The following is a 24,414-nucleotide window of genomic DNA, read 5'->3' as shown; positions in this document are numbered from 1 at the left end:
TTAAGATCCTCCAACCCAATGCCACCGTTTTTGTTCCATGTGATGCTTTCTTCTTCCATTTAAACCTAAAAACATGCAGGTAAGAGTAGAAAGAGGATCCCTGGGTTCTAGGCCAAAACAGCCACTGATGCATTGTGTAAGTTTGATCAGGGCTCCTCTCAACGTCTCCATTTTCTTCCCCATAACAGTTTCTGCTGGGCCGTGGACCAGCCCTTCTCCAGTTGTGCCCCTGGGCACCTGGGCAACCTGACTTGTTCCCTTCCCTCCTCCCCCACATCTCCTGGGACCCACCAATCCCCATTAATTCACTTCTTCTCAGGCTGTACCCCTCTCTCCGTTCTCAGGGCCACTGTGAGGGCAGTTCAGAGCTTCATCACTTCCCGCCTAACAGACAACAGCCTCATAACTGGCCTGCCTTCCTCAGCTGCACCCAGCACTCCTTTCCCTCCCTCCACTACTACTCTTTCATTAAAGAACTTTTTAAAATGTGTTGCTGTTTAGAGAAACAGAGAGAGCAAGGGGGAGAGGAAAAGGGGGGAGGATGAGGGGGAGAGGAAAAAGGGGGCAGGATGAAGGGGCGAGAGAGAGAGAGAGAGAGAGAGAGAGAGAGGCATTCATTTGTTGTTCCACTTAGTTGTGCATCTACCAGTTGTGACGACACTGAGCTAACTGGCCAGGGCTCTATTCATTCTTCCTATTGGCTGCCCAGAGTGCTCATTTTTAAAATGAAATATGATTACGTCCCTCCCTTAAGTCTTCACTGGCTCCCTATTAACTTACATAATAAGACCTACCTAAATTCCGTAGCATGTGCATAGACTTTACTCCGTAATATTCCACGGTTAGCTCTTTTGTTCTACATTTAGTCTTCTTTCCTTTTGTCTGTTCCTTTATCCATTTTCCCCACAGTAAACTCCTTGACGGCAAAGGTTTCTCAACCAAGTGCCCGTGGCTAGGAACTGGTGTGGTGCCCGGCGACTAATGTACACTCAATCAATAAATACACAGATGAGTCATTAGCACTTAATTTTAATTAACGAATAGTTTAGATCAAGAACAGACTAGAATAGTGTTTCAAATCAACTTCTGAAAAACCACATTTATATAAAGGAAATAAAACGGGCCAGAAGTCCAAAAAAAGGTGCAGCTTGTGTTATTGCACGTGAATAAAACACGCTGTTCAGGGAAGCAAGATGCTTAGGCCACACAGGGCCAGGAGGAGAAGATTCACACAGGACAAACCTCCAGGTGCTGTTTATTCTGGGTTCCGAACTCTCCGGTGGCTGCAAAAATACTTAACACTTTGAAACAGGTAGTCTGAGCTCTTTACACAAATGACTGCTGTGTCTTCAACACGTTTTAGCCGCGCTGTGCCATCCACTCGGATTCTTGCGCAAGTTTCGGGTACGGCTCCACCTCACACGATGGGGCGCCTCTTGCACCAAGAGGGCCCAGAGTGCCAGCATGGGAAGGGGGAGGGGAGGGAGTTTCTACTTTACACAATTTTAGGAAGCTATGGTTTACCTTTCAAGCAATCTTCATTTTGGTCATTTATCTCAGGACATGAGAAAAAGTGACAGTGAGTACGAATCAGCACTAAAGTAATTCCTAAGCTACTAGTAGAAAATAAAATTAAAAATTTAAAAGTCCCAGCCACATCCTTGAAGTGGCAGAACTGTATATGTATATGAAAAATGGCTGTAAACTTATAGAAAAGATCATCTCTGATTTCTAAACAAATTACAAAACTGATTTTGCCCCTCCCTTGAGTGTTATACAGAAAAATGTAAACCAGTGGACCTAGTTACCAAAAAAACACTTGCCCTCCTCAGCCGAGGAATGACCTTAAAGTTTGGCCTGAGCTAGTTTTATCTTCAAGTTTTCTCCGAGTTTGTCCATGAACTCAAACGTATTCAAGTAGTCAGAACGTTGCACGCTGACAGAGGAAGAAAAAGAAGACACTTTAGTTTGTGACTGATCTGTAGCAGGCGAAGGAAAAGTAGCATTGTCTTTCTTTCTAGAAGAAAATTGATTCATGTTAACAAGCTACAAGTTTGGGGCTGATGACAGCGCTCAGGTTGAAGGGGCTGGCCCAGGCTACAGGCAGCTTGAGTTGGGGCCACACACACATACACAGTAAGTTCCCTGCTGTGGAGCTTTGAAGGGGAAACTATCCTGGAGCTTCAGTTCAGACTAATGTCTGGGAGACTGAAACCATCCACTTCTTGCTCCTCCTTCTTACAAAAAACAAAACCTACTCAGGGTATGCCCACAAGTTGTTATATGTCCTTAAACACGTTTTAATGATCGTATTTCTCTAAGTGTCTTACTCAAAAACAAAAAGACAATGGACTAACATAATCCTGCTGACAGGTGCTTATTTAAATGGACTACAAAAGTATCATACCAACAAGGGCATTTCAAGCGCTATTTTTTTGCTGGAAATTTAAGATAAGATGTAGTGATTGGGGTACAGAGACACTGAGATCTCCGGAGACACACATTTGGGACATGGGATTGGTGTTAAACATTAGCGGTGTCTCTGAAGGTGAATCAGAGCAAACAACTCTGACTTTGAGGGCGGAGTCTCTGACTAGCAGCTAATCCAGCTGGGATATGGTTACCATGCTCTCAGGAAAATCCCGGGCAATACATGGGCCTTCCACTATCTTAACTGCTTATTACAGATACTTAAGGGGAGGGACTATGACCAGCTCAGACTCTAATACTTGTGTTGCTTACTTTTCTTATCTGTAAATTGAAACAAAAAAAAGAGGGGGTGGAATAAAATAGCCTCGGGGTCCGTTTATTTCTGTCTATAATTTTCTTGCTCAATTAAGTGGAACCTTGTCACCCAATGATTGTCAACTAGATCAGGGGTCAGTTGACTACAGCTTGGCTCATGGATCCAATCCAGGCTACAGCCTAGTTTTGTACATAGTTTGACTGAAACGCCAACCACACCCATCAGCTAGAAGCTAATCATCTACGACTGCTTTCGTGCTGCACAAAGTTCAATGGTTGCTTAGTTCTGAAAAGGCTGTATATGCCAGAAAGCCTGAAATTTTCCGACAATTTATATATTGTGTCCACTGACCTTTGAACTAGATTAATAACAGTTTTTTGTTTTTTTTTTAAATTATGAATAACAGTTCTTATACTTCCAAAAAGCACTGATGTTTTAAGCCCAGTGAGGAGAAGTGGAAATTTGACCACGGAACTCATGGCATCTAATACTTACTTGGGTAAACCTTTAATACAAGCAGCCAAGTCCTTGGTCATGAAGCCAGCCTCGATGGTCTCAACACAGACTTCTTCCAAAGCATTTGCAAAGAAGCCAAGCTCTTTATTATTATCAAGCTTAGCTCTATGAGCTAACCCTCTGGTCCAGGCAAAAATGGAAGCTGGGAGAGAGAGAGAACAAACACACATACTTCAATCATACTAGCTAGACACATTCCCAGATGTTTCACTACCAAAAAGTAGAACAGTTTTCTTATTTAGGTGACTGACTTCATTCGATTCTATCCATATACACCCTAACTTTCAGAAGAGTTATAAATATTTTACTAAATAGAAACTTCTAAAAGTCTGCCTTTTTGTAAAAGGAATGTTTTGGGTTTTGTTAGAACTTTAAGGAAGCACATTTTCACAGTGTGGCCGTGCACTTGAAGCTTCATGTGTTTACTAATTTGCAAAGGTCACAATCTCTTCTATGTCTTGTCTATGTTGGTCTCCCCTCCTCTTCCCAGGCTGTAATCTCTTTTTAATGTGCTGTCCTTGAAGCCGGGTTAGAAGGATCTATTCGTGTGGCTTTTCGATTCTTAGCCATATGTGACATTTCACTCCACTAGAGGAAAAGGATAATCCTGTTGATAACCTTCTCCTCTGTAATGTGCATTTTCCCACCAAATGGCAAAGCATATATTGTGTACATTTTAAGAAGCATATTAAAACAGCTCTTATTAGTGCAACAAATCAGCTGTTTGGTGGTAATTTTACACACAAAGGGTCTGGTAGCCAAAGGAACATTCCAAGTCCCTTTTCTGAGATCTCTACTCTGGCTGAAAATCAGTGTAGCAGTTAAACGTTCTCTTACCAATGGGATTGGTAGATGTCTCCTGTCCCTTCTGGTACATGCGGTAGTGACGTGTTACAGTCCCATGGGCAGCCTCTGCTTCTACTGTCTTGCCATCTGGACAAATCAGCACGCTGGTCATCATGCCAAGAGAACCATAACCTGTAAGTGGCAGAGTATGAAGTTCTGGTTTCAGCTGCATGAAGAGCACTGGGTCTCTCAGGGAAGAGAACAAATGGTTTAATCTTCACAGGTTGCCGTAAACAAAACACGCGTCAATAATCCTTCCGCCTCTGGAAAGCTGGACCCCTGCTCCAGGTCTCAGAGTCGGAGTTGGGAAAGGCTGGACTTTCCTCCCACTTCCTGAGGCTGTTTAGAAATGAAGGAATGATCGGGTCCCTTACCAAGAACTTTGATTACAAGGAAGTTTCCCTTACCCCTCATGGAGTCATCACAAAGCAACAATCCTTCCTCTAAGGTATCGTGAAGACTTAGAGCAACAGGAGAGCAAAGGGTCGTGTAGCTCATTTCTCTGACATAACAGTGATCTTTAACTGGGTTGACCTACTGATTTTAAAAGTGATAACATAAGAGGTACCTAACTTTTTCATAAGAGAAAGAACAAGTAGCCCTTCCTGGGAAAAGCAAACATAATCAAACTTGACATAAACATTCATCAGCAGAGTTTCAAGCTGACGCAGCTGCCATGGTGCCGGAACTGAAGGGCAATGTGGAGTGGAGGAAATCAAAGCGAGGCATTTCCGTCAATTACACTGGACATGCAGCCCCTGGTTTCTGAATTTCAGTGAACAGTCCTTGGCTTCTTTGCTCAGTTCTCTGTGTTGAAAGCTAAGCAGTGAACACATCTGCTTTACATAGGACCAGAACAGCCTCCAGGCTGGCTGAAAGGGCAGGAATAGAGCCTGGTGCCAGAGGAGTGAGCCCTTGGGTTTCTTTTCAACTTTCTGTTTGGCTTCTGCGCTAGCTAACGCCAATCAACTGTCAAAAACCAAGGAATCGTGTCTAGTGTTTGCTTTCCATCCAGTGGTCTGTTTATTTATGCCTCATGAATACCTTCCTATAAGAGCTGTGACTCTATCAGGATAATGAGTGTTCAGCTCAGGAAAGTGCAGAGAACAGGGAAGGTTCTAGATAAGAAGTGTGAAGAAGGCCCTGGCTGGTTGGCTCAGCGGTAGAGCATCGGCCTGGTGTGCGGGGAACCCGGGAACCCGGGTTCGATTCCGGCCAGGGCACATAGGAGAAGCGCCCATTTACTTCTCCACCCCCCCTCCTTCCCCTTCTTCCTCTCTGTCTCTCTCTTCCCCTCCCGCAGCCAAGGCTCCATTGGAGCAAAGATGGCCCGGGCGCTGGGGATGGCTCCTTGGCCTCTGCCCCAGGCGCTAGAGTGGCTCTGGTCGCAACAGAGAGATGCCCCAGAGGGGCAGAGGGTCGCCCCTGGTGGGCAGAGCATCGCCCCCTGGTGGGCGTGCCGGGTGGATCCCGGTCGGGCACATGCAGGAGTCTGTCTGACTGTCTCTCCTTGTTTCCAGCTTCAGAAAAATACAAAAAAAAAAAAAAAAAAAAAAAAAAAAAGGAAAGAAGTGTGAAGACCCAGACCTCACACCCAGCTCTGCTTGTCGCTGGATGGGTACTTCTGCAGTGACTGCACCCCTGGCCTCAGTTTTTTCAACTGTGAAAGGAGGAGGAGAAAGGGAAGAATAAATAAGAGGAAGAATAAAAAGAAAGGGAGGAAGGGAAATAAAAAGGAAGAAAAAAAGAAAGAGAAAGCAGTTCGACTATGCAAATGTTTTCAAAATTCCATTCCTGATCCCAGCTTCATGTATATTTCAAGGCTACGTGATTAGAGAAATAAACATTTAGAATTGTTAAAAACAAAGAAACAAACAAAACAAAAAAGAGCGAGCTCTTGGAGAGAGCCCCCTGGGTTATTTATTGACAGCCCAAGCCCCTCACTTGACGCCTTCCTTGCCGGCGGACCTAGTTTTTCACATTCTCAGAGGGGAAGTGAAGGCAGGTGACTTTCAGATCCCGCCGCTGGGCAGCCTGCTGACGGCAGTGAAACTTCAGGTGGGGAAAAGTGAGCGATCAGCCGTGTTAACACATCCCAGGCGGCAGCCGAGAGTCTCAACGCAGAGTACTTCCTGTGCGACCCCGAGTCGCAGCTGCCCCAGTGGGAGCCACGTTTCCTCATCTGTCAGCTGAGGAGATGGACCAGACTTGGATGCCTTGCGGCAGTCACTTGTCATGATTTTTACAAAGAGCCACAGAATCCTTCTTCCTAAACCAGAAAACTACCGTGGTGTCCCCTACCTGCCGCAGGACAAGCTCCACCCCCACCCGGCCCTCCGGCTCCTTACCTTGTGCCACGGAGTCCGACTGGACGTCGCCGTCATAGTTTTTACAGGCCCAGATGAAGCCTCCCTCTGACTTCATGGCCTGGGCCACCATGTCATCGATGAGCCTGTGCTCATACCAGATCTTCTGGGCTTCAAATTGGGATTTGTACTGCCTAGGAAAGAAGAGAGAAAAAGAACAAAAGAATTGGTTTTGTTAAGGACATCATCACATGCAGAAGAGGGGCGGGGTGGGAAGCAGCATTTTCAGCAGAAGCAGCATGAACTCGGGGGTCTGGCACATGGGCTAAATCCCTGCCCAGTCACCTTCTAGCTGTGAACCCCCATCCCCCTGTCTGTCAGGGTGATTTCACCCACTCCAGCGAGATGTGGGAATTAGGCAGGACAGCAGTTTCCTACGTACTACTTTTATAGTTTTCAGTACTATGCTACTAATCAGATTTTCAAAATTCTGCCTCCTTTAAGAATGTAGTAAGGGGGAAAAGCTCTTCTACTGCTTGACATCTTTCAGGAAACTAAGACAGCTTTCAGGCTTAGATGAGCAGCAGAAGAGAAATTAACACGCCTCATGAGATCTAAAATCTGCGCCCCGGCCTGAACGCTTGCTCCTGAAAGGGGTTAGGCTGTCTTCAATTTTACACACGCTCACATGTTCTTGAATCTAAAGTTGTTATAAATGCAGACTTTGGTTCAAGGGACTATATTACAGTCAAGTTTTAAATCACAACTATGGGTTTCAGACAGAATAGAAATGGGCCCAACTCAGACACTTGTATCTTTGAAAAACTAGAACTTTTTTTTTTGTATTTTTCTGAAGCTGGAAATGGGGAGAGACAGTCAGACAGACTTTTGCATGCGCCCGACCGGGATCCACCCAGCACGCCCACCAGGGGCGACGCTCTGCCCACCAGGGGGCGATGCTCTGCCCCTCCGGGGCGTCGCTCTGTTGCGACCAGAGCCACTCCAGCGCCCGGGCCATCTTTGCTCCAATGGAGCCTTGGCTGTGGGAGGGGAAGAGAGAGACAGAGAGGAAGGAGAGGGGGAGGGGTGGAGAAGCAGATGGGCACCTCTCCTGTGTGCCCTGGCCGGGAATCGAACCCGGGACTTCTGCACGCCAGGCCGACACTCTACCACTGAGCCAACTGGCCAGGGAAAAACTAGAACTTTTGATTACTAACAGGATACCCTTCTCCAAAAAATAAATAATTCTGGCTCTGAAAAAAATGCAGAACCCTTATTTGAGAATACATTTACTTGGAAAAGAAACTTAAGAGCAATTTTCTTTCATTCCTATTAAATCTATTTTGCTCGTCTTTAAGGGATAATGATGGTTTTCACTCAATTTATCCCAGAAACAAAGGGCTAAGGATGCACATTCTATACAATAGCTGCCAGCTTGAGAAAAAAGGAAAAAAGAACTATAGTTACTTGTCATAGATCTCCTGAAAGATGTCTTTAAAACGCCCATCGTATTTCTTCAGAATAGTGTTTTTGGTGCTCAGATACAAAGGCCAACGCTTGGACAGAGCCATCTGGAAAGAGCTGTGCGCAAAATCTCTGATTGACTTATCTTGATTATACATCCCCATGGCGACACCACCACCCTCTGTGAGCGGACACCGAAGAGAGAAAAAAAGAGAAAGGTAAATGGGGAATAGTGGTAACAAGTTTAAATCCAGCCACCACCAAACCACCCAACCCCCAGCTCCCCTGTCTGGGCCCAGGCTTCAGAGTCCCAGCCAGCCTCGCACTCGAATAGTCCATGAGTCCCTGAGGCACATAACGGAGAAAGTCAGTTCTAGATAAGCTGTCTTTTCCTGTTTTTAAGTTTTCAATTACATATTTTCAACTCAACCCTCAGCCAGAGAATGAAAATTCTCGGCATTCCCTGGAGGATACTGAAAGTTCACACTGTCTCTGGTAGGAAAAGTTGTGCTACATGCAATCACTGGTGTTTCGCAACTCTTGTTCGCTGAACTCTGTTATTACTGAAAGACAGAACTTGAACCCATGCCACTGTCCAGGGCCAACTCAGGCTCAGAATGTGAAAGGTGCTAAAACCAGCAGGATTAGGGTCCATTAAAATGATTCTATTTAGAGGAGGCAAGGAAAACAAAAGTGAGAGGACTTCTGAGTTTTTGTGTGAGTGCTTTTAATAACTTCAGTAGTGGAGAAAGAGGGTCCTCTGTTCTGAGTGGAATCAGCCATGACAGACCTTTTAAAGCAGCAGGATGGTGGGCAAGAAAAGGCACAAAAACAAATGTCCTACTTCCACAGAGGAACCACTCAGACGGGCAAGAACATTTCAGCAAATATACAACACAACCATTTTTTAATACAAACCTTACCAGAGCAAAGGGTAGGATTAAATGACAGGTGATTTGGAGCTATTAACATGTAATTCATGTAATTTGTGCACAACAGATTCCCGCCAACCCATCCTGTGTTGTAACAGAAACACCTAATTATTAACTTGTCTTTGCCTATATGCATTTCCAGTTAAACAGCTAATCCTTCTGTGCCTTTGTCCACGCCACAGGAAGGCGCGGAAGCCAATTACTTTATTTATTCAGATATTAGGTCCCATAGTGATGTTGTAGATTCAGGCTGTATACCCAGCTAACTTTAAACAACCAGGAATAATATTGTCTAAGTGATCTGTAATAAAATGATCATGATGAACTTGAATTACACACCTTCAAAGTTATGTACCAGGTACGTCTTTTGTGGGGATCCGTCACTTGGTGTGTAGGTTATCTCTACTTTTCCAGGCCCGGGAACAACAAAATCAGTAGCTCTGTACTGTGCAAGGAGGGTGGGGGGAACGGTATTAAAAAAACAATTATTTCAACAGGTGTAACAAAGAATGGGGAAAAAGATCATAGATAGAGCTGATAGACACCTGGACAAACAGGGCAGTATAGCTCAACCTTTTTTTATTTTAGAAATGGGGACGAAGAGGTCCAGAGTCCCCGAAGCTAATTAGTAGCGGTACACATTAAAAAATCAGTATTTGTTGGGAGCCTACCATGCACAGGGCAGTTTTCTGAGCACTGATACGGAGAGGGGAGAGAATTAACATAGTATTTTCCCTTAGGAAGCTTATGACACAACAAAGACAAAGTGAAAAGCAACAAAATGGGCATAGATGAACAATGCTACAGGACCCCAGAGGAAGAGAAACAACATGATCTGGAGGTCAGGGAAGTCTTCTTGTAAGGCAGTGATACAGAAGGGTGTAGCACTCACGATGATAAAGAACCTTGTCCTCACTATAGGACAGATGCTTTAAGCCAGCGGTTTTCAACCACCAGTCTGTGGACCAGTGTTGGTCCAAGAAGAGTCAACAACACTGAATTATAAAGGTTACAGAGTCTATAATCATTGGGTCTATCTATAACCATCATAACACATCAGGGTGGTTAACTTTCTTGCAACCTGGCACAAAATTTCTGGCAGATCAGCACTGGTCCATGGACTGGCGGTTGAAAAAAAAACTAATGTCATTTATTATTTCTTTTGATTCTTACATCAATTTTACAAGGAACTGTGATATTGCGAAAATAATGCACCTGGGGTCAAAAGACTTAGGATCTGGTCCTTAGACCTTCAGAGCTTAGTGTCTTCATGATTATCATCACTACTGATGCCCGGCCCAGGACTTATCCATAAGAAGCAATCACTTTGGAAGCAGTTGTGAAGCTACTCCAGTGAAAAAATGCACCCTGCCTGCACTAGGAATGTTAAATCTTTACAGCACTGTACCTTCTTCATTGACTTAGAGAAGAATACCTTCAGAGCCCAATACCAGCAGATGCTAGTCATACCTTTGGTTGTCTGTGTAAAGCAATATTAATGACAGCTGGTACAAGAGCTGTCTGCTAACGATAAAGGTTTAATATCTATTTAGGCAGAAGACATCAGACATAGAAAATTCTTTACTATGGAGATGTTGCCTCTCAAAGCACGGTTGACTGGGGCAAACTCACCTGGATTCTAAACCAAGCTTAGTCCCTAAATTATGTAAAGATTTTGGCAAATATATCATCTATTAGAGAGAGTTGAATCAGATTTTGTTCACAGTCTTCCAACTTAAAACTTCTAAAATTTGACTGATGGGTTTCAAGAAATACTTATTAAATTGGGTAAGAGGACTTTGAAAAGAATGTTAGACCCTGGGTGTTGAAATATCAGAAGTAGCTGAGTGTGCAGTTCTGAAGCACAAGGCATCCCTCTGTGCTTTTCTGTGAACTTGGGTCTTCTGGATGATGATGAATAAAAATAGTTTCGTTCCTTCGGAAAAAAATCCTTTACTATGGCAATCTATTCCCAGTTCTTAAAGGGAAGAAACGGAGGCACCGAAGCACCGTACACACTTTGTAGACCAGTTATGCACAAACGACCAGGGAATCAACCACAGGTTTGGAATTTTCAACCTGGACTTATATAGAATGGTCATTCTTCCAAGTGATTGATGGCAAGATAACAATTTTTAAAAAAGGACAAAACTACCATCACTGAACTGGTAAGAACGTAGAACAGTGCTCCCAGAGTTCTGAAGTCTGTAGCACACTCCCTCTCCTGGGCCTTTGGGAGGTGGCTGTGAAGGGACTGGCCAGGACGAAGGGACACTTGGAGCCACCGGATAAAACAAGGGAACTACCCTCAAGGGCTGACCTGGGGACCTTGTCCCCAGGAACAGAGGGTGAGACTGCCCTGGCTAGACTGTTTTTAAGGACAGCTACACCAAAGCATCCAGATGTCAGAATTAAGAACTCTTGGTTTTCAGGGTCTTTTAAGACATAAGCTGCTTTCTATGAAAGTCTGAATATCTACATTTCAACATGAAATTTTGACTTTGTTTAGTTGGCTAGTTTTCTGTTTAATTTGGCAACCAGCCAACTTGTACAGAAGCACAGGAACCAAACTTTCTTTTTCAAGTAGAAAAGAACTTTTAAAGCCACTGCTTTCCAACTACTGAGCTGGTTTTTCCTTTTCTATATGAAATGACCATGTTTCATCTCATCTTTGGTGGTTCCCAACCCTGCCTGCCCATTAGAATCACATGGGGAGCTTTCAAATGCCTGAGTCCCATGGAATTCAGATTCAGCTGGTAAAGGGTGGGTCTCAAGCATTGGCATTAAATCAAAGAAACATATTATTTTTTTTTAAAAGCAAAATAAGACAAATGCCAAGAAAACCTATAAAAAGGGATCCTTCAGAGCCAGGGTTGAGAACTACTGACTTGGTTGAAGCACAGGAAATTATCCATACAAAAATGTCAATATTATGTAGTTTAACTTAATAAAAAGATAAAGGAAGAAAAAAAAAGTCTAAAAAAAAATCACTTGCATTGAGACAGTGCCCATCCGTTAGTTTTTCTGTATTTACTTCTATCCAAATATGTAAATATATAGATATACATATATGCATTTCTCAGTTGTGTGGTTTAATGGGAGTAGTCACCAAAAAAGAATAAAATACACACAAATCAGAACTGCAGGGCAGCAAATGGCCATGAAAAGAGAAAGGGAAATCAACTATGCCCACATGACTTACTTGATCCCCATAAGCATGACGGCCTATGATGATGGGCTTCACCCACCCAGTCACAAGCCGGGGGATATTTTTGCAGATAATAGCTTCCCTGAAGACAGTGCCACCCAGAATATTTCGGATGGTGCCATTTGGCGACTTCCACATTTGTTTCAACTTGAACTCCTCAACCCTCTTCTCATCGGGGGTGATGGTGGCACACTTGACGCCAACGTTGTACTTCTTTATAGCTTCTGCAGCATCTTTGGTGACCTGGTCATTGGTGGCATCACGATTCTCTATACCTAAATCATAGCTGGGAGGGAAAAATCGTAAGTGGAACTTTCCAGACGAGTCTATAGGTGGTTGAGGGTGCTGCCATTCTCTCTCTCTCTCTCTCTCTCTCTCTGCATGGTGACGGCACACAGAGCTTGCCCTGTAGAAAGGGAAGGCTTTCTAAATGTGCCAAATTTCAGCATTAATTCACCTTTAACACAGAAGATGGCTGCCAGCTGGAAAAAAAAAAATCACAGAGAGGCTGGACTGCCGGGCAGGGCTCCCTGTGCTGCAGTGGGAAGCTGTCTAGGAAACCGAATGGAAACTATCATGCTTTGCGCCTTTGCCTGCTTTCACCAGATAGAAGCAATAGCAGCACCGGAGTAACACCTCTGCAGACTTCCTTTCACATACTTAACTAATTATCCTAAAAATGCAAGCCTGAGCACCACCTTTTTTATTTCCCCTTAGTATATAATGTGCTCTAAAAATAAAGGGAACAGAAGGTTTAAATTTTTTTCTTGTACTTTGACATTAAAGGAGTGGGAGTTACAGATGTGACATTCAGTGCCAAACATGCCAATGAATCCTTCCTTAATGCCAATTAGTTATATGATGAACTTCTCCCTAATTCTTGGGCAAGTCTCTTTGTTCTGAACACAAGCCTGTGGTTTACTGGATAAGTAATGGAATCAAGCAACAGTTTTATACCCCCCAGAGAGCTAGTTTAATATACACCAACACCCACACTGCAAGTTATTCAGAGCCGAAAAGTGTTGGTTGTTCGCAGAGCATAGACAATGATTGTAAAGCTTTTTCTAAAGTATGAAACCGTTTGTCGAAAATAGGATAAACAAAACAGTAATGTGACTATTTTGTTCTCCAAGTTTTTAAAAATGTTTTTCAGCTTCTATAACTTGCTGAACCACAAAGCCTCTAGATTTCTCTTTTTAGTCCCTGTATTCTTTTGCTTAATATTCCAACTCATAACGTAAATGCACAGGTAGCAAATCTTAATGTATTTCCAAATAAAAAGAATTCCAGACTGCTTTGACCTTAGACAATTTACTTAAGTGTAACAAAGCACTGACTCTTGTCTTCAAGCAGCATAGGAAATGCTAAATATTTACAAATGTCTCCTCCCAATTAAAACAAGAAGTGCAGGCAGTGGTTTTCATGTTCATTGGAACCATTTTTCATTTAAAAGAGACTAGCAGCAAATTCTTGGATTTTTTTGCATCTCACCTTAACATTTATTTATTTATTTATTTATTTTAGAGAGGAGGGGGGAGATAGATATATATATATAGAGAGAGAGAGAGAGAGAAAGAGAGAGAGAGAGAGAGAAGGGGGAGGAGCAGGAAGCATCAACTCCCATATGTGCCTTGACCAGGCAAGCCAGGGTTTTGAACCGGCAACCTCAGTGTTTCCAGGTTGACGCTTTATCCACAGCACCACCACAGGTCAGGCTCACCGTAACATTTCAAAGAGAAAAGAAAAAATACATGTCCTGGACCACTGTCCAGTCTGCAGAAGACAAAACAAATGAATTGCTCCACTCCTCTCAAAAAGAACCAGTCGTGTAAAAAATAGCAATTTTAGAACAACTTAAAACTTGTTTGAGCCTCTGTTGGTCAAATAAGTTTGTAAAATATGATTTTTATGTTCGCTGGTTTATTGTTTGCATTGGGGACTGGGCAGCGCCAGGTATCTGTGATCTGTGAAATTGCAAATTACCTTCCTGCTTAGGAAGGGCCATTGTCTTGCTAATGTTTGCTGGAAGAGCGGTTTCCCCACCAGAAAGTTTTGAAAAGAAGAGAAGAAGGAGTAGAAGGGAGAGAGAGAAGCCAAGTTTTGCAGGGAGAGAAGAGGGAATGCAGAGTGCTGAAGAAGAAGCCATGTTGGCAGAGGTGAGGGGCTTTTGCAAGCTTCAGAGACTGGTGGGGCCTTTGATTCTAGGAGGAACCAGAGAAGATTCTCCTGGTTGCGGAACCGGATAATGTGTCAGGGCTTTGTGGGCTCTGAATGAATGAAGAGGGAAATGTTTTCCCTGTGTGTTTGCTTGTCGGCAGGTGCGAGACTTTAATAAAGGAATAGCCCACCACCATTTTTTGGCTCCACTGTTTTTTTTTTTTGTATTTTTCTGAAGCTGGAAACGGGGAGAGACAGTCAGACAGACTCCCGCATGCGCCTGACCGGGATCCACCTGGCACGCCCACCAGGGGCAAGGCTCTGCCCACCAGGGAGCGATGCTCTGCCCCTCTGGGGCTTCGCTCTGCCGCGACCAGAGCCACTCTAGCACCTGGGGCAGAGGCCAAGGAGCCATCCCCAGCGCCCGGGCCATCTTTGCTCCAATGGAGCCTTGGGGGCGGGAGGGGAAGAGAGAGACAGAGAGGAAGGAGGGGTTGGGGGTGGAGAAGCAAATGGGCGCTTCTCCTGTGTGCCCTGGCCGGGAATCGAACCCGGGTCCCCTGCACGCCAGGCCGATGCTCTACCGCTGAGCCAACCGGCCAGGGCCTCCACTGTTTATTTACCATCTGTCCCAATTCAATGGGAACCTGCATGTGCATGGCCATGACAGCCGCAGCTGCTGGCCATATAGCCTCCAAAAATTCTTTGGTCTGTAGCCAGTGACGCTTTTTTCTAGGTCTAGAAAATTACATGAAGAGTCCTATGTCTCTGGGCTAATGATGCTCAGAGCAGTTATTCTACTGGCAATAAAGCTGCAGACTCACCTACTGCCTTGGAAAGTTCTGAAACAAGACAGTGCTTGTCAAAATGTTTTCGAACCTACTTGGATGATGCTTTTTATGCTTTATTTCCTGTATGTTTTGTTGATCTCTGCAGGTATTTACTCCTTCATGTGATTGCAACAGAGATATTATCAACAGTGTAAGCTTAGAATGGTTTAAGAGGGTGTTTAATGATTCCATGTAAATCAAATGTTTACACCCAAATGAATATAACAGGTCCTCAGGACACAGTCTCTTGAATAATTCTGAGACAAGGCAAGTATATTTTCAGTTGGCAATAGTTTGGCAAAAATATGACCGTCTTTACCCACTTCAGCCTCATAAAAATGCTCTCTACCTAGTTCAAATGTTCAAAAAGCATGAGCAAGTTCATGAAAAACAAAGAGGGAAAAAAGGAGAGAATTCCATAGAGACTCTCAAGTCTGTCTCTAAACACTTGAAACACAGGGCAAAGGGTCAAGTCTTCGGGACATAAATGGTTTAAGGAACTTCTGGAAGCTCAGTGTTTCATTAAAATAATTTCAAGGGTTCTTTCTGTACCACAACTGTATGAAAAGGGCAAAAGGCAAGACATAAAAAAGGGAAAAGGTCCATTGGCCTGTTATGAAGAGGGATAGAAAATAGAGCTTGAAAGGACAAAATTGTGGCAACTACATTTACAGTTCACAGGATGTACTCATATTACTTTCCCATCTACAAATAACACTTAACGCTACTCTAGGCCACTGGCTTACTACAAATAAAACTTTACAGGAAACAGAGGCTTGGAAAGACCTGAGACTCATGTTTCCATCATACTTCTTGACTTCTGAGCAGTAAGTCCAGTTTATTTAGTAATACTAAACTTAAAACAGAAGATTCATTTGCAAATATTCAGGCACTCTCCCCCAAGAGTTTTATTCACAAGATACCACTTTACCTATGTAAAAAAGCTACTTATATCCTGAAATCACTTACACTTTCTGAGTTTGTTAAGTGTAGACATAGCCATGAGCCGCACATACAACAGTGGTCCTATAAAATTATAATGCAGCTGAAAAATTCTTATCACCTAATGATGTTGGAGCAGTCATAATGTTGTAGTGCAACAACACAATCCTTTCCGTTGTTACAACTGCCTACAGTAGTCAGTACACCTGTGTAGCTGAGGAGCCACAGGGGAACAGAATTTGTTACCCCAAAATAGGTCTCTTTGGCATAAGGATTACATTAGGCTGGGTAATTTTGAGAAATGACAAGAGAGAAGCTCTAAAAGCCGAGTAGAAGTTACCCCTTGTAAAATATATTTGCATTTGTAAGGGAAGTCTCCACTTGTGAAGGGATTCTCCTTTGCTGTGTCAGGGAGAGGGGATAACTTCAACCTCATCTCCAGACTCTTATGAATGCAGATGACTTAAATATGCCTAACACCTTATCCTTGTTTCCAGTGCTTTTCCTGGTAACCTCCTATAACTGACCCTCTCACCCCTGATCTTCTTTTGTCTTTAGCCAAAGACAGTATTTAAGGTGGTGGTTTCAGCCATTCTGGAGAGTTACTCAGTTTCCCCGAGTCGCTCCCATGTATACAGAAGGAATACATGATATTAGACATTTTTTCCCCTTTAATTTTTATTATTATTATTACAGGGATGCCTCAGTCAAAAACCTAGAAGGGTACAAGTAAAATTATGTTTCCTCCCCTACAGAGAAATAGGTTATATCACAGAGCCTAGGTGTGTAGTAGATACCATCTAGGTTTGCATAAGTGCATTCCTTGATGTTTGCACAATGACAAGACGGCCTAACCATACATTCCTCGAGTGTATCCCTGTCCTAAAGTTGCACGTAACTAATTCATTTACCTGTGCAGGTCTAATTCCACGTAGGGAAAAATGAGTTTTTCTTTAATCAACTCCCAAATGATCCGTGTCATTTCATCTCCTTGCATCTCTACCACAGAACCACCGCGGATTTTTTGAGACATTTTGACTTCAATAAACCTTTAAAAAAAAGAGAGAAAGAGAGATAAGACACATATCTTGTCATTTATTTCATTATAGTGTTACCTTTGCACATCAAAGCCCAATAAGAAATGAATAGGAGTTTGCAGCCAAGAAAGGAAGGGCTTATTACTTAAGGAAGTGGCCCAAACCTGGAGTCACAGGTGAGCTAATGTTCAAAGACCTGGTTCCCGGATGGCTTTCAGGGGATGAGTTACACAAAGGAAAAATCATTAATCATGGTGACTAAGGGAGTAAGGGATGCGGTCTGTATTGACTGCTGGGTACTAGGCTAGGAGGGTAGTTGATCAGTGGATCTGGTCCTCATGTCAGCCATGGCATTGCTTCATCTGGTGTCGCTGCTTCTGGGTCTGAAGCTAAAACAAAACTGAGGCCCAGATGTTATCTTTAATTTAATTAAAACTCTATCTCTGTGGTCAAAAGACCCAAGGCTTTGTCCCTAAGACTGTTTAATGCTGACCAGAACCTCACTGTCCTGAGAGCTTAATAACTAAGGGACTGGTCGTGCAAGGAAAAAGGTAGCAGGTGCACCAGGGTGTTGGATGGGGCCAGTCTGAATAAAAAGAGAAGAAAGGAGAAAAGGTCATATTAAAGAATGAAGTGTTGGCATGGTTATAATAGTATAAAACCAAAATATACTGCTCACAAAAACTAGGCGGTATTTCAAAATGAATATGATGCAATAAAAAAAGCACTTGATTTTTTTTATTAAACAAGAACATCAGAAAAGCAAAAGACAAGTCAAAGAAAGTTGTTTGGTTATGCAAATGAGATGCAAAACCGACTTTTATTTCATTGGTGAAAATGCATACAAAAGGCTGAAAGTACTAGAGTATCTGCATGTTCCCTGATCCTCTAATTTTTGTGAGCAGTCTGCAAACATTTGGTGACTACCAAAAGAACAATTTGTAATAGCACAACTGCCTAAAACGTTAGTAATTATTACATTTACCATCAGAATTGAGAAACTCTGCACAAAGCATTATGCTACATGCTTCATGTGTGGTTTGAGTCAATCCTCACAACAACCCTGAAAGATGAAAATGATTTCCCTATTTTACTTTGATAAAAGAAAAGTAGCTTTCCCAAGGTCACCCAGCTAGAGCAACAGGGAGCCTGGCCCTGTCACATGTCCTCAGAATTGTAATCACTGTTCATGACTATGGGTTTGTCTTATAAAATGAGATTATTTCCATATCGTGCTCATTTGAACACTTCTATTCAAATTCTCTTTTTACTTTTATACAATTTTTCTTTCATCTTGGGCCCTCAACCTGAGCAGACTTGTTAGCGTAGGTAGCTAGATATTAATATGTGAAAGTAGCAGAAGGAATCAGACATTGAGCACAATAAACTAGGGAAGAGAGAATCAGATATTAAGCACAATAAAACTGGGAGGCCTGCTTTGGCAGAAAGTTACAGCACTTAGTTACAGCATTTACAGGCTCATTTATTACGCACTCCCAAGAGACCACTGTGCCCTCTGCCCTTGGGGACTTAATCCGCAAGCCAGTTAGTAGGAATCTTCCCAGTGTACCACAGGTCCCTCCCAGACTATAGGGGAAGCTGCTTCTATGCATCCCCTCTAAGCATGTGCAGTAGAAGCCAGGATGGTGGCCATAGAGGCCTGTCAGTCTAGCCTAGAAGAAGAATCTGATAGGTTAGTGGGAGGAACCAATGCAAGCCCACAAAAGATTAAGAAATGAATTTAAAGAATATAATCCAGGCTAACAAAGAAGTTTTCTTCTCTTTTCTCGCTTGGAAACACGTGCTCCCCATTTGTTTGCACACCTGCCAAGCGGCCATGCAGCCCTAATGGCCGCCGGGGTCTGGCAGTGGCATGGGCTCCAAGGCACCACTGAAGACTATGTTGGCCAGAGGAGGACAGGGACAAACTGGATTGAACCATGACACAAAATTTCTGGACTCTGATCTTCATACTGGGCTTAATGAAGATAAGTTGGACTTTCTCCATAGTGAGACAGAGAAAAGACACTGGGAATCTGTGGGTAGCCTTCCATTTCAACCCCGAATAAATCTTGCCATGAAAGCCTGACTCCATACACGAGTCCTGTGCCATGCTTTCCCTGTGACTCCATAAAAGAACACCCTTCTCACCAGCAACAGAATGATGAGTGCTAATATTTCCAATATTTCCCCTTTTTTATGTGGCTGTTTTGGTTAAAATAACTACTGTATTTCCCCATGTATAAGATGCACCTTAAGTTTGGGGCCCGAAATTTGAAAAAAAAAAGTATTACATAAAGTTATTGAATTCAAGTTTTATTCATCATAAAATTCATACAACTCCTCATCACTGTCAAAACTCCCATCCATTAGCTTTGTCCTCATCTATGTCTGATGACGAATCACTGTCTTCATATTGCCTTGTCCTCAGTTCCATCTATGGCATTTGAAATGCCACAACCATTGTATAAGACACACCCAGTTTTTAGACCCCAATTTTTTTCAGGAAATGGTGTGTCTTAAACATGGGGAAATACGGTACTTTTGAGGAGATGTGACAAGTTATTGTGACTTATATTTAAAGAACTTTAAGTCAAAAGTGAAAGATGAAGAATTCTTGGTGGAACTATGTTTTCCCAGAGACAATACTGGATACTGAGGTGTAGAGCTAAATACAAAAGTGATTTCTCAGTGAAAGAAATCTGTATATACAAGGTCACTGCTCAGGACTCAAGCATGTCCTTGTTCTCTTCCTCGATAACCCTAACCCAACTCCTCCCCCGTTCTGGCTGTTCACCGGCAAAAGTAAGCTGCCAGTGAGTGTCACAGAGAAGCACAATTGTTACAGGAAGAGATATGTCTGTTTGAGGAACAGGGGGTGGAAGTAGCAAAAACAAGTCCATCTGATTGCCAGAAAGCACAGGGTACATACACCCTTTGGAAGAAGCAAGGCTGCGGCGTAAAGGAAGGCCCTGCCCTGTGCTTGTTCCCTGAGAGGCAGAGGAAGTCCTGAGCCCTTTCATGATGCTCTAATGGAAACTTCCTTGTAGCCACACAACTGCAAATTGCTTTAATTCCCCGAATTTATAACTGAGGACTGCAAAAAGTTAGGGGAATTGACTTTAAAAATTAGGTAAGAGGCTTGTAAAGAGTTTTTCTTGAAAAGTTGAGCTCAAGTAATTTGGCCTTCCAAGTTAAGAAAGTCATGATCAGTAAGTAGTAAACTGTTAGCCTCAGTTTCTTGTGACAAGCCAAAATGTATTTCCACTTCCAGGCCCATTTTCACTTCCCAAATGTGCAATTCTAGAATCCTGTTTATTCGTGTTTATAAAGTTCCCTAGATCAATACTAGGAAACCATCTGGTACTGAACTAGAGTAAAAGAAATGAACAAACTGGTGTGAATGAGTTAATCACATCTCATTTGTAATTTCAAGTGCAATTTACAGTACAGCTTAAAGTACATGATTCAGTCACACTCATCCCACTGTAACAGTTTCTCTTATATTTAACACAAAACAAAAGAAAAGAGAGGCACAGCAAACATATCTTGGTCTTAATACTACATTTCCATGGCCAGATTCCTTTATAGTATTATGCAAGAGTTATGACTTGGCTATTTTTCGTTGATGGCAAATACACTTAATAGAAGGTCACACACCATACTAGAAATTACAATACTGAGTGACAGTATTTTTCAGTTAATTATTTCCTTCTCAGTTGAAGTAAATGTTATGTGTAGTAACCTTTCTATATTCAGAATGCAAAATTCAAACATTTCAAGTTTTCTTCACATTACTCAACTGAAAATTTACCACCTTTTAACCAAACAACAGAAGCTCTTACTATTGTACAATGTGGGATATTATATATTTTATTTCTTTGAATTTGAATTCTGTGGGGTGGGCTTTAGGCTCCACTGGATTCACTTGTCTCCCCTTGCCCCTCACATTTTCTGTCTCCACCCAAACCCCAACTTCAGAAGCAAGGACTTTTTCAGAGTCCAGTTCATCCTGTCTGAAAGCAGCCGAATTCCGATGTCCTGACACACGTGTGCAATTCCAGAAAATAAACCTGGGCTAATGCAGCATAGTTTAAGAAAAAGGAGCTGCTCACCCTATTTAATATTATTTTCATCAACCCCAAATTTTTTATGCTGTTTTTCATGAACTACAATAACGTCTGGGCAAAAAAGTCTTTCAGAGAAGACACTGGACTGAAAGAAATAAGTAAGCAGATGCAATTTACGTTTAGAAATATTCCTGACTCACTCTCTTACAGTGTCTGCCTCTAAGATCGCCAAGGCCAATTAAAAACAGTATTGCCACACCAAAGAAAATACGGAGGGGAGAAATCGCTAATGCTTACCTTTATGGAGAAATCAACTTCTGATCACTTCAACTCCTCTCAATGTTGCAAACTCAACTGAATGCAGTTTATCTCCTAAAAAACCCCAAACCAAACAATGTATAAAAAGACAACATACAAATCCGTCTAGTCAGGAGGATTTAGACAGCCTGGTTTATCTGGTTTAAAGTACAGAGCCGAATGAACCCAGAGGGGCAAAGGGCAGTTTCAGGTCTGCATGCACCTTCCAAAGAAAGGTTAGGAGGGCACCAATATCTCTGCCTGCACACACTGGAGGGTGCGTCTGGGGGCGCGTCCTGGGTTCACCGTCGGTTAGCGGGTCTTGGGGTTTGAACGTTCTTGAGTGACGCTGCCACCAAGCAGGCTCTTGGCCTGCATACGTCCTTGTGCAAGAGGGTTGCAACCGGTGTTAGCTTGGTTCCTCTTTCCGGGTCTCCACGCCCGCTCCTTCCCTCCCCGATGCAGGACCTTTAAAGGGGCGCCGGGAGGCGGCCAGGGAACGCCTTCCCCAGAACTGCATATCCCGGGGAGGCGGCGGTGTCTCCTCCACCCCTACTCCACTCCCACCACAGTTGGGTGCTGGAGCTCCTCCCTCTCTACGCCCCCTAAGCGGATTCATCCACCCTGCCTGCCGAGTTCGCTGTACACACCCAAGTCCTCGGCTTTGCATTCAGCTCCCATTGCCGCACGTTTTCTTCCCCCTAAACCGAAGATTTAGTCTGCTACGTGTCCTCGCAACTTACCACCGCTCGATTTTAATGTCTGCATGCAGACCTGGGCTTCCATTTGTCACTGCATACAACTTTCCACTGCCCAATTTCACCCTCCTGTGCCCAAGAGCCGGCCTTCTACACATCCAGGCACCTAGCACCCTCTCCCTCCCCATTTCCCTTTCCCACGTGCAACACCTGGGCCACCTCCACCCCAATCCTTGCGGTCAGAACTCGCCTCTAAATTCCTCCCTCCATACCCAGGACCTGAGCTTTCTTTCTTTTCTTTCCATTGGCGGACACAGAGCCTCCCCCAAAGCCAGGAGCCGGGGCCGCCCCTCGCAGCCCGCGTTTACCTGCAGGGGAAGGTACGCAGGTGATGCACTGGGGGGCGCCACCTGTTTCGGCACCTGACAGCCTCCGAGAAACCCACGGACTCGCAGACGCGAAGGGCTTTTCCACTTCCCGGCTTTTGTCCCTTCCCGGCCCTGCCCCCTCAGCCCACCTCCCGGGGCCCCGCCCCCGCCACGCCACCAATCGCCGCGCTCCGACCCTCCGAGGTGGGCGGGGGAAGGGGGTCAGGGCCGTTCCCCGAGAGAAAGCGAGCAATCCGCGGAGTATCCTGTTCTGCGCCCGGGATGGGGAGAGAGGCTGCAGCGCCCCCTTCAACTCTGCTAAGGCTTTTATTGGAGGAAGGACGCGATGCCACCTGCAGGCCGGGGAGCAGAGCGCGCTGGGGCTGGTATTCTAAGACCCCTGGCGCCACAGGGCAACCTGGGCTTTGTAACACCCTCGGGCCACGAGGAGTGAGTTTCCTGGGCCACGGTAAAGGCAAACCCGGAGAGAGAGCGCCTGGACCAGCACCCTCCCGGGCGCTCCTCGGCGTGTGGTAGTCTGGTACAGCCTTTTGCCCAAGAAAGAGGGATCCTGACGACGCGCGGATTGCTTTGAGGACTACTCCACCCGCAGCCAGATTGAACAGTTACACAGGCAAGCATGCCACAGTAAATAATTTCTGCCTTCACCAATGACAGGTCTTTAGAGCGTCTGTACCTGTACAGTAACCGTCCCGTGTCCGTCCCCCCCCCCACTGCAGGCGCGGTTCCACCTTTGGTGGTTTCAGTTACCTGCGGTCAACTATAGTACTGAAAGCATTAGATGGAAAATTTCAGAAAAACACGATTCATAAATTTTAATTGCGCACTGTTCTAAATAGCATGTTGAAACCGCCAGTCGTCCTGCTCTGTCCCTCCTGAGAAGTGAATCATTCCTTTGTCCAGTATATACATGCTGTATATTACACAGCCACCCACCCCTTCGTCCCTTAGTAGCTTGTTGCTCAGTTGTCATATCCACTGGGATATTACAGCATCCCAGTGCCTGCACTCAAGTAATCCTTATTTTACTTAATAATTGTCCCATATCCATTCATGTAACTTTTATTACACTATATTGTTATTCTATTTTATTGTTAATCTCTTACTGTGCCTAATTTATAAATTAAACTTGATCACAGGCATGTATATTTAGGAAAGAAGTTTGGTACTATTTATGGTTTCAGATATCCAGTGAGGGTCTTGGAATTTATCCCCCCATAAGGGAGAACTACTGTAATTCCAGTTACCACTGCATATATAAACAAACCCAATCATCATTAGAAGATAAAGATAATGGGACTATTATCTGGGTTCCAGAGAAGTTAGACTAAAGATGTGAAGACTGAGAAACCAGTGGATTTAAAAAATAATAAATAAGTAAGTAAGTAAATAAATAAATAAATAAATAAATCTGCCTGACCAGGTGGTGGTGCAGTGGAGACAGCGTCAGCTTTGGGACGCTGATGACCCAAGTTCAAAACCCTAAGGTCACAGGCTTGAGACCCGGCTCATGCAGCTTGAGTGTGGGGTCACTGGCTGAGTGTGGGATCATAGACATGACCCCGTGGTCGCTGGCTTGAAGCCCAAAGTTGCTGGCTTGAGCAGGGGGTCACTGACTCTGCTGGAAACCCCTGATCAAGGCACATATGAGAAGCAATGGATGAGCAACTTAAGTGATGCAACTGTAAGTTGATATTTCTCATCTCTCTCCCTTCCTGTCTGGCTGTACCTGTCGCTCTCTCTCACTCTATTTCTCCCTTTCACAAAAAGAAAGAAAATAAAATCTGCCCCCTGCAGGGGATTATGTTTTGTGTATCTTTTCTCTTGAAAACGGGAGTAAAGGAGGATTTTAGATAGTGATTTGTAGGATAATAGCATGCTTGTGTATTGCTGTCTGGGATTTAATGTCCCCAAATTTATTTTTTTTAAATTATCTCTAGCATCAGATTATTACAATTACTCTTTGAAGATAAGCT

At 43.8% G+C, this 24,414-nt stretch overlaps 1 protein-coding gene across 1 annotated transcript; it reads right to left on the bottom strand.

Annotated features, from left to right (window-relative positions):
• Nucleotides 1-1,009: 1,009 nt before the first annotated feature.
• Nucleotides 1,010-22,574, bottom strand: IDH1 (isocitrate dehydrogenase (NADP(+)) 1). Its single transcript, XM_066279801.1, has 10 exons — nt 22,418-22,574; nt 21,352-21,426; nt 16,859-16,996; nt 12,013-12,304; nt 9,150-9,255; nt 7,882-8,059; nt 6,457-6,608; nt 4,100-4,240; nt 3,242-3,404; nt 1,010-1,936 (listed from the first exon to the last, which is right to left on the bottom strand). The coding sequence occupies exons 3-10, from the start codon at nt 16,978-16,980 to the stop codon at nt 1,846-1,848; spliced, it is 1,245 nt and encodes a 414-aa protein (XP_066135898.1). The 5' UTR covers nt 16,981-16,996; nt 21,352-21,426; nt 22,418-22,574; the 3' UTR covers nt 1,010-1,845.
• Nucleotides 22,575-24,414: the final 1,840 nt, after the last annotated feature.

The sequence above is a fragment of the Saccopteryx bilineata genome, chromosome 5, assembly GCF_036850765.1.
Source record: "Saccopteryx bilineata isolate mSacBil1 chromosome 5, mSacBil1_pri_phased_curated, whole genome shotgun sequence".
NCBI classification, from domain to species: Eukaryota; Metazoa; Chordata; class Mammalia; order Chiroptera; family Emballonuridae; genus Saccopteryx; species Saccopteryx bilineata.
The sequence above is the reverse complement of the archived record's forward strand: the minus strand, read 5'-3'. Positions and strand labels throughout refer to the sequence as shown.

Bases quoted from the DNA above. Each gene is read 5' to 3' on its own strand.
- IDH1 (XM_066279801.1), bottom strand. From the start codon at position 16,980: ATGTCTCAAAAAATCCGCGGTGGTTCTGTGGTAGAGATGCAAGGAGAT. The intron at 8,060-9,149 runs GTGTGTAATTCA...GTCCGCTCACAG, and splicing joins CCTGGTACATAACTTTGAAG to AGGGTGGTGGTGTCGCCATG. The intron at 4,241-6,456 runs GTAAGGAGCCGG...TGCCACTTACAG, and splicing joins GTCGGACTCCGTGGCACAAG to GTTATGGTTCTCTTGGCATG.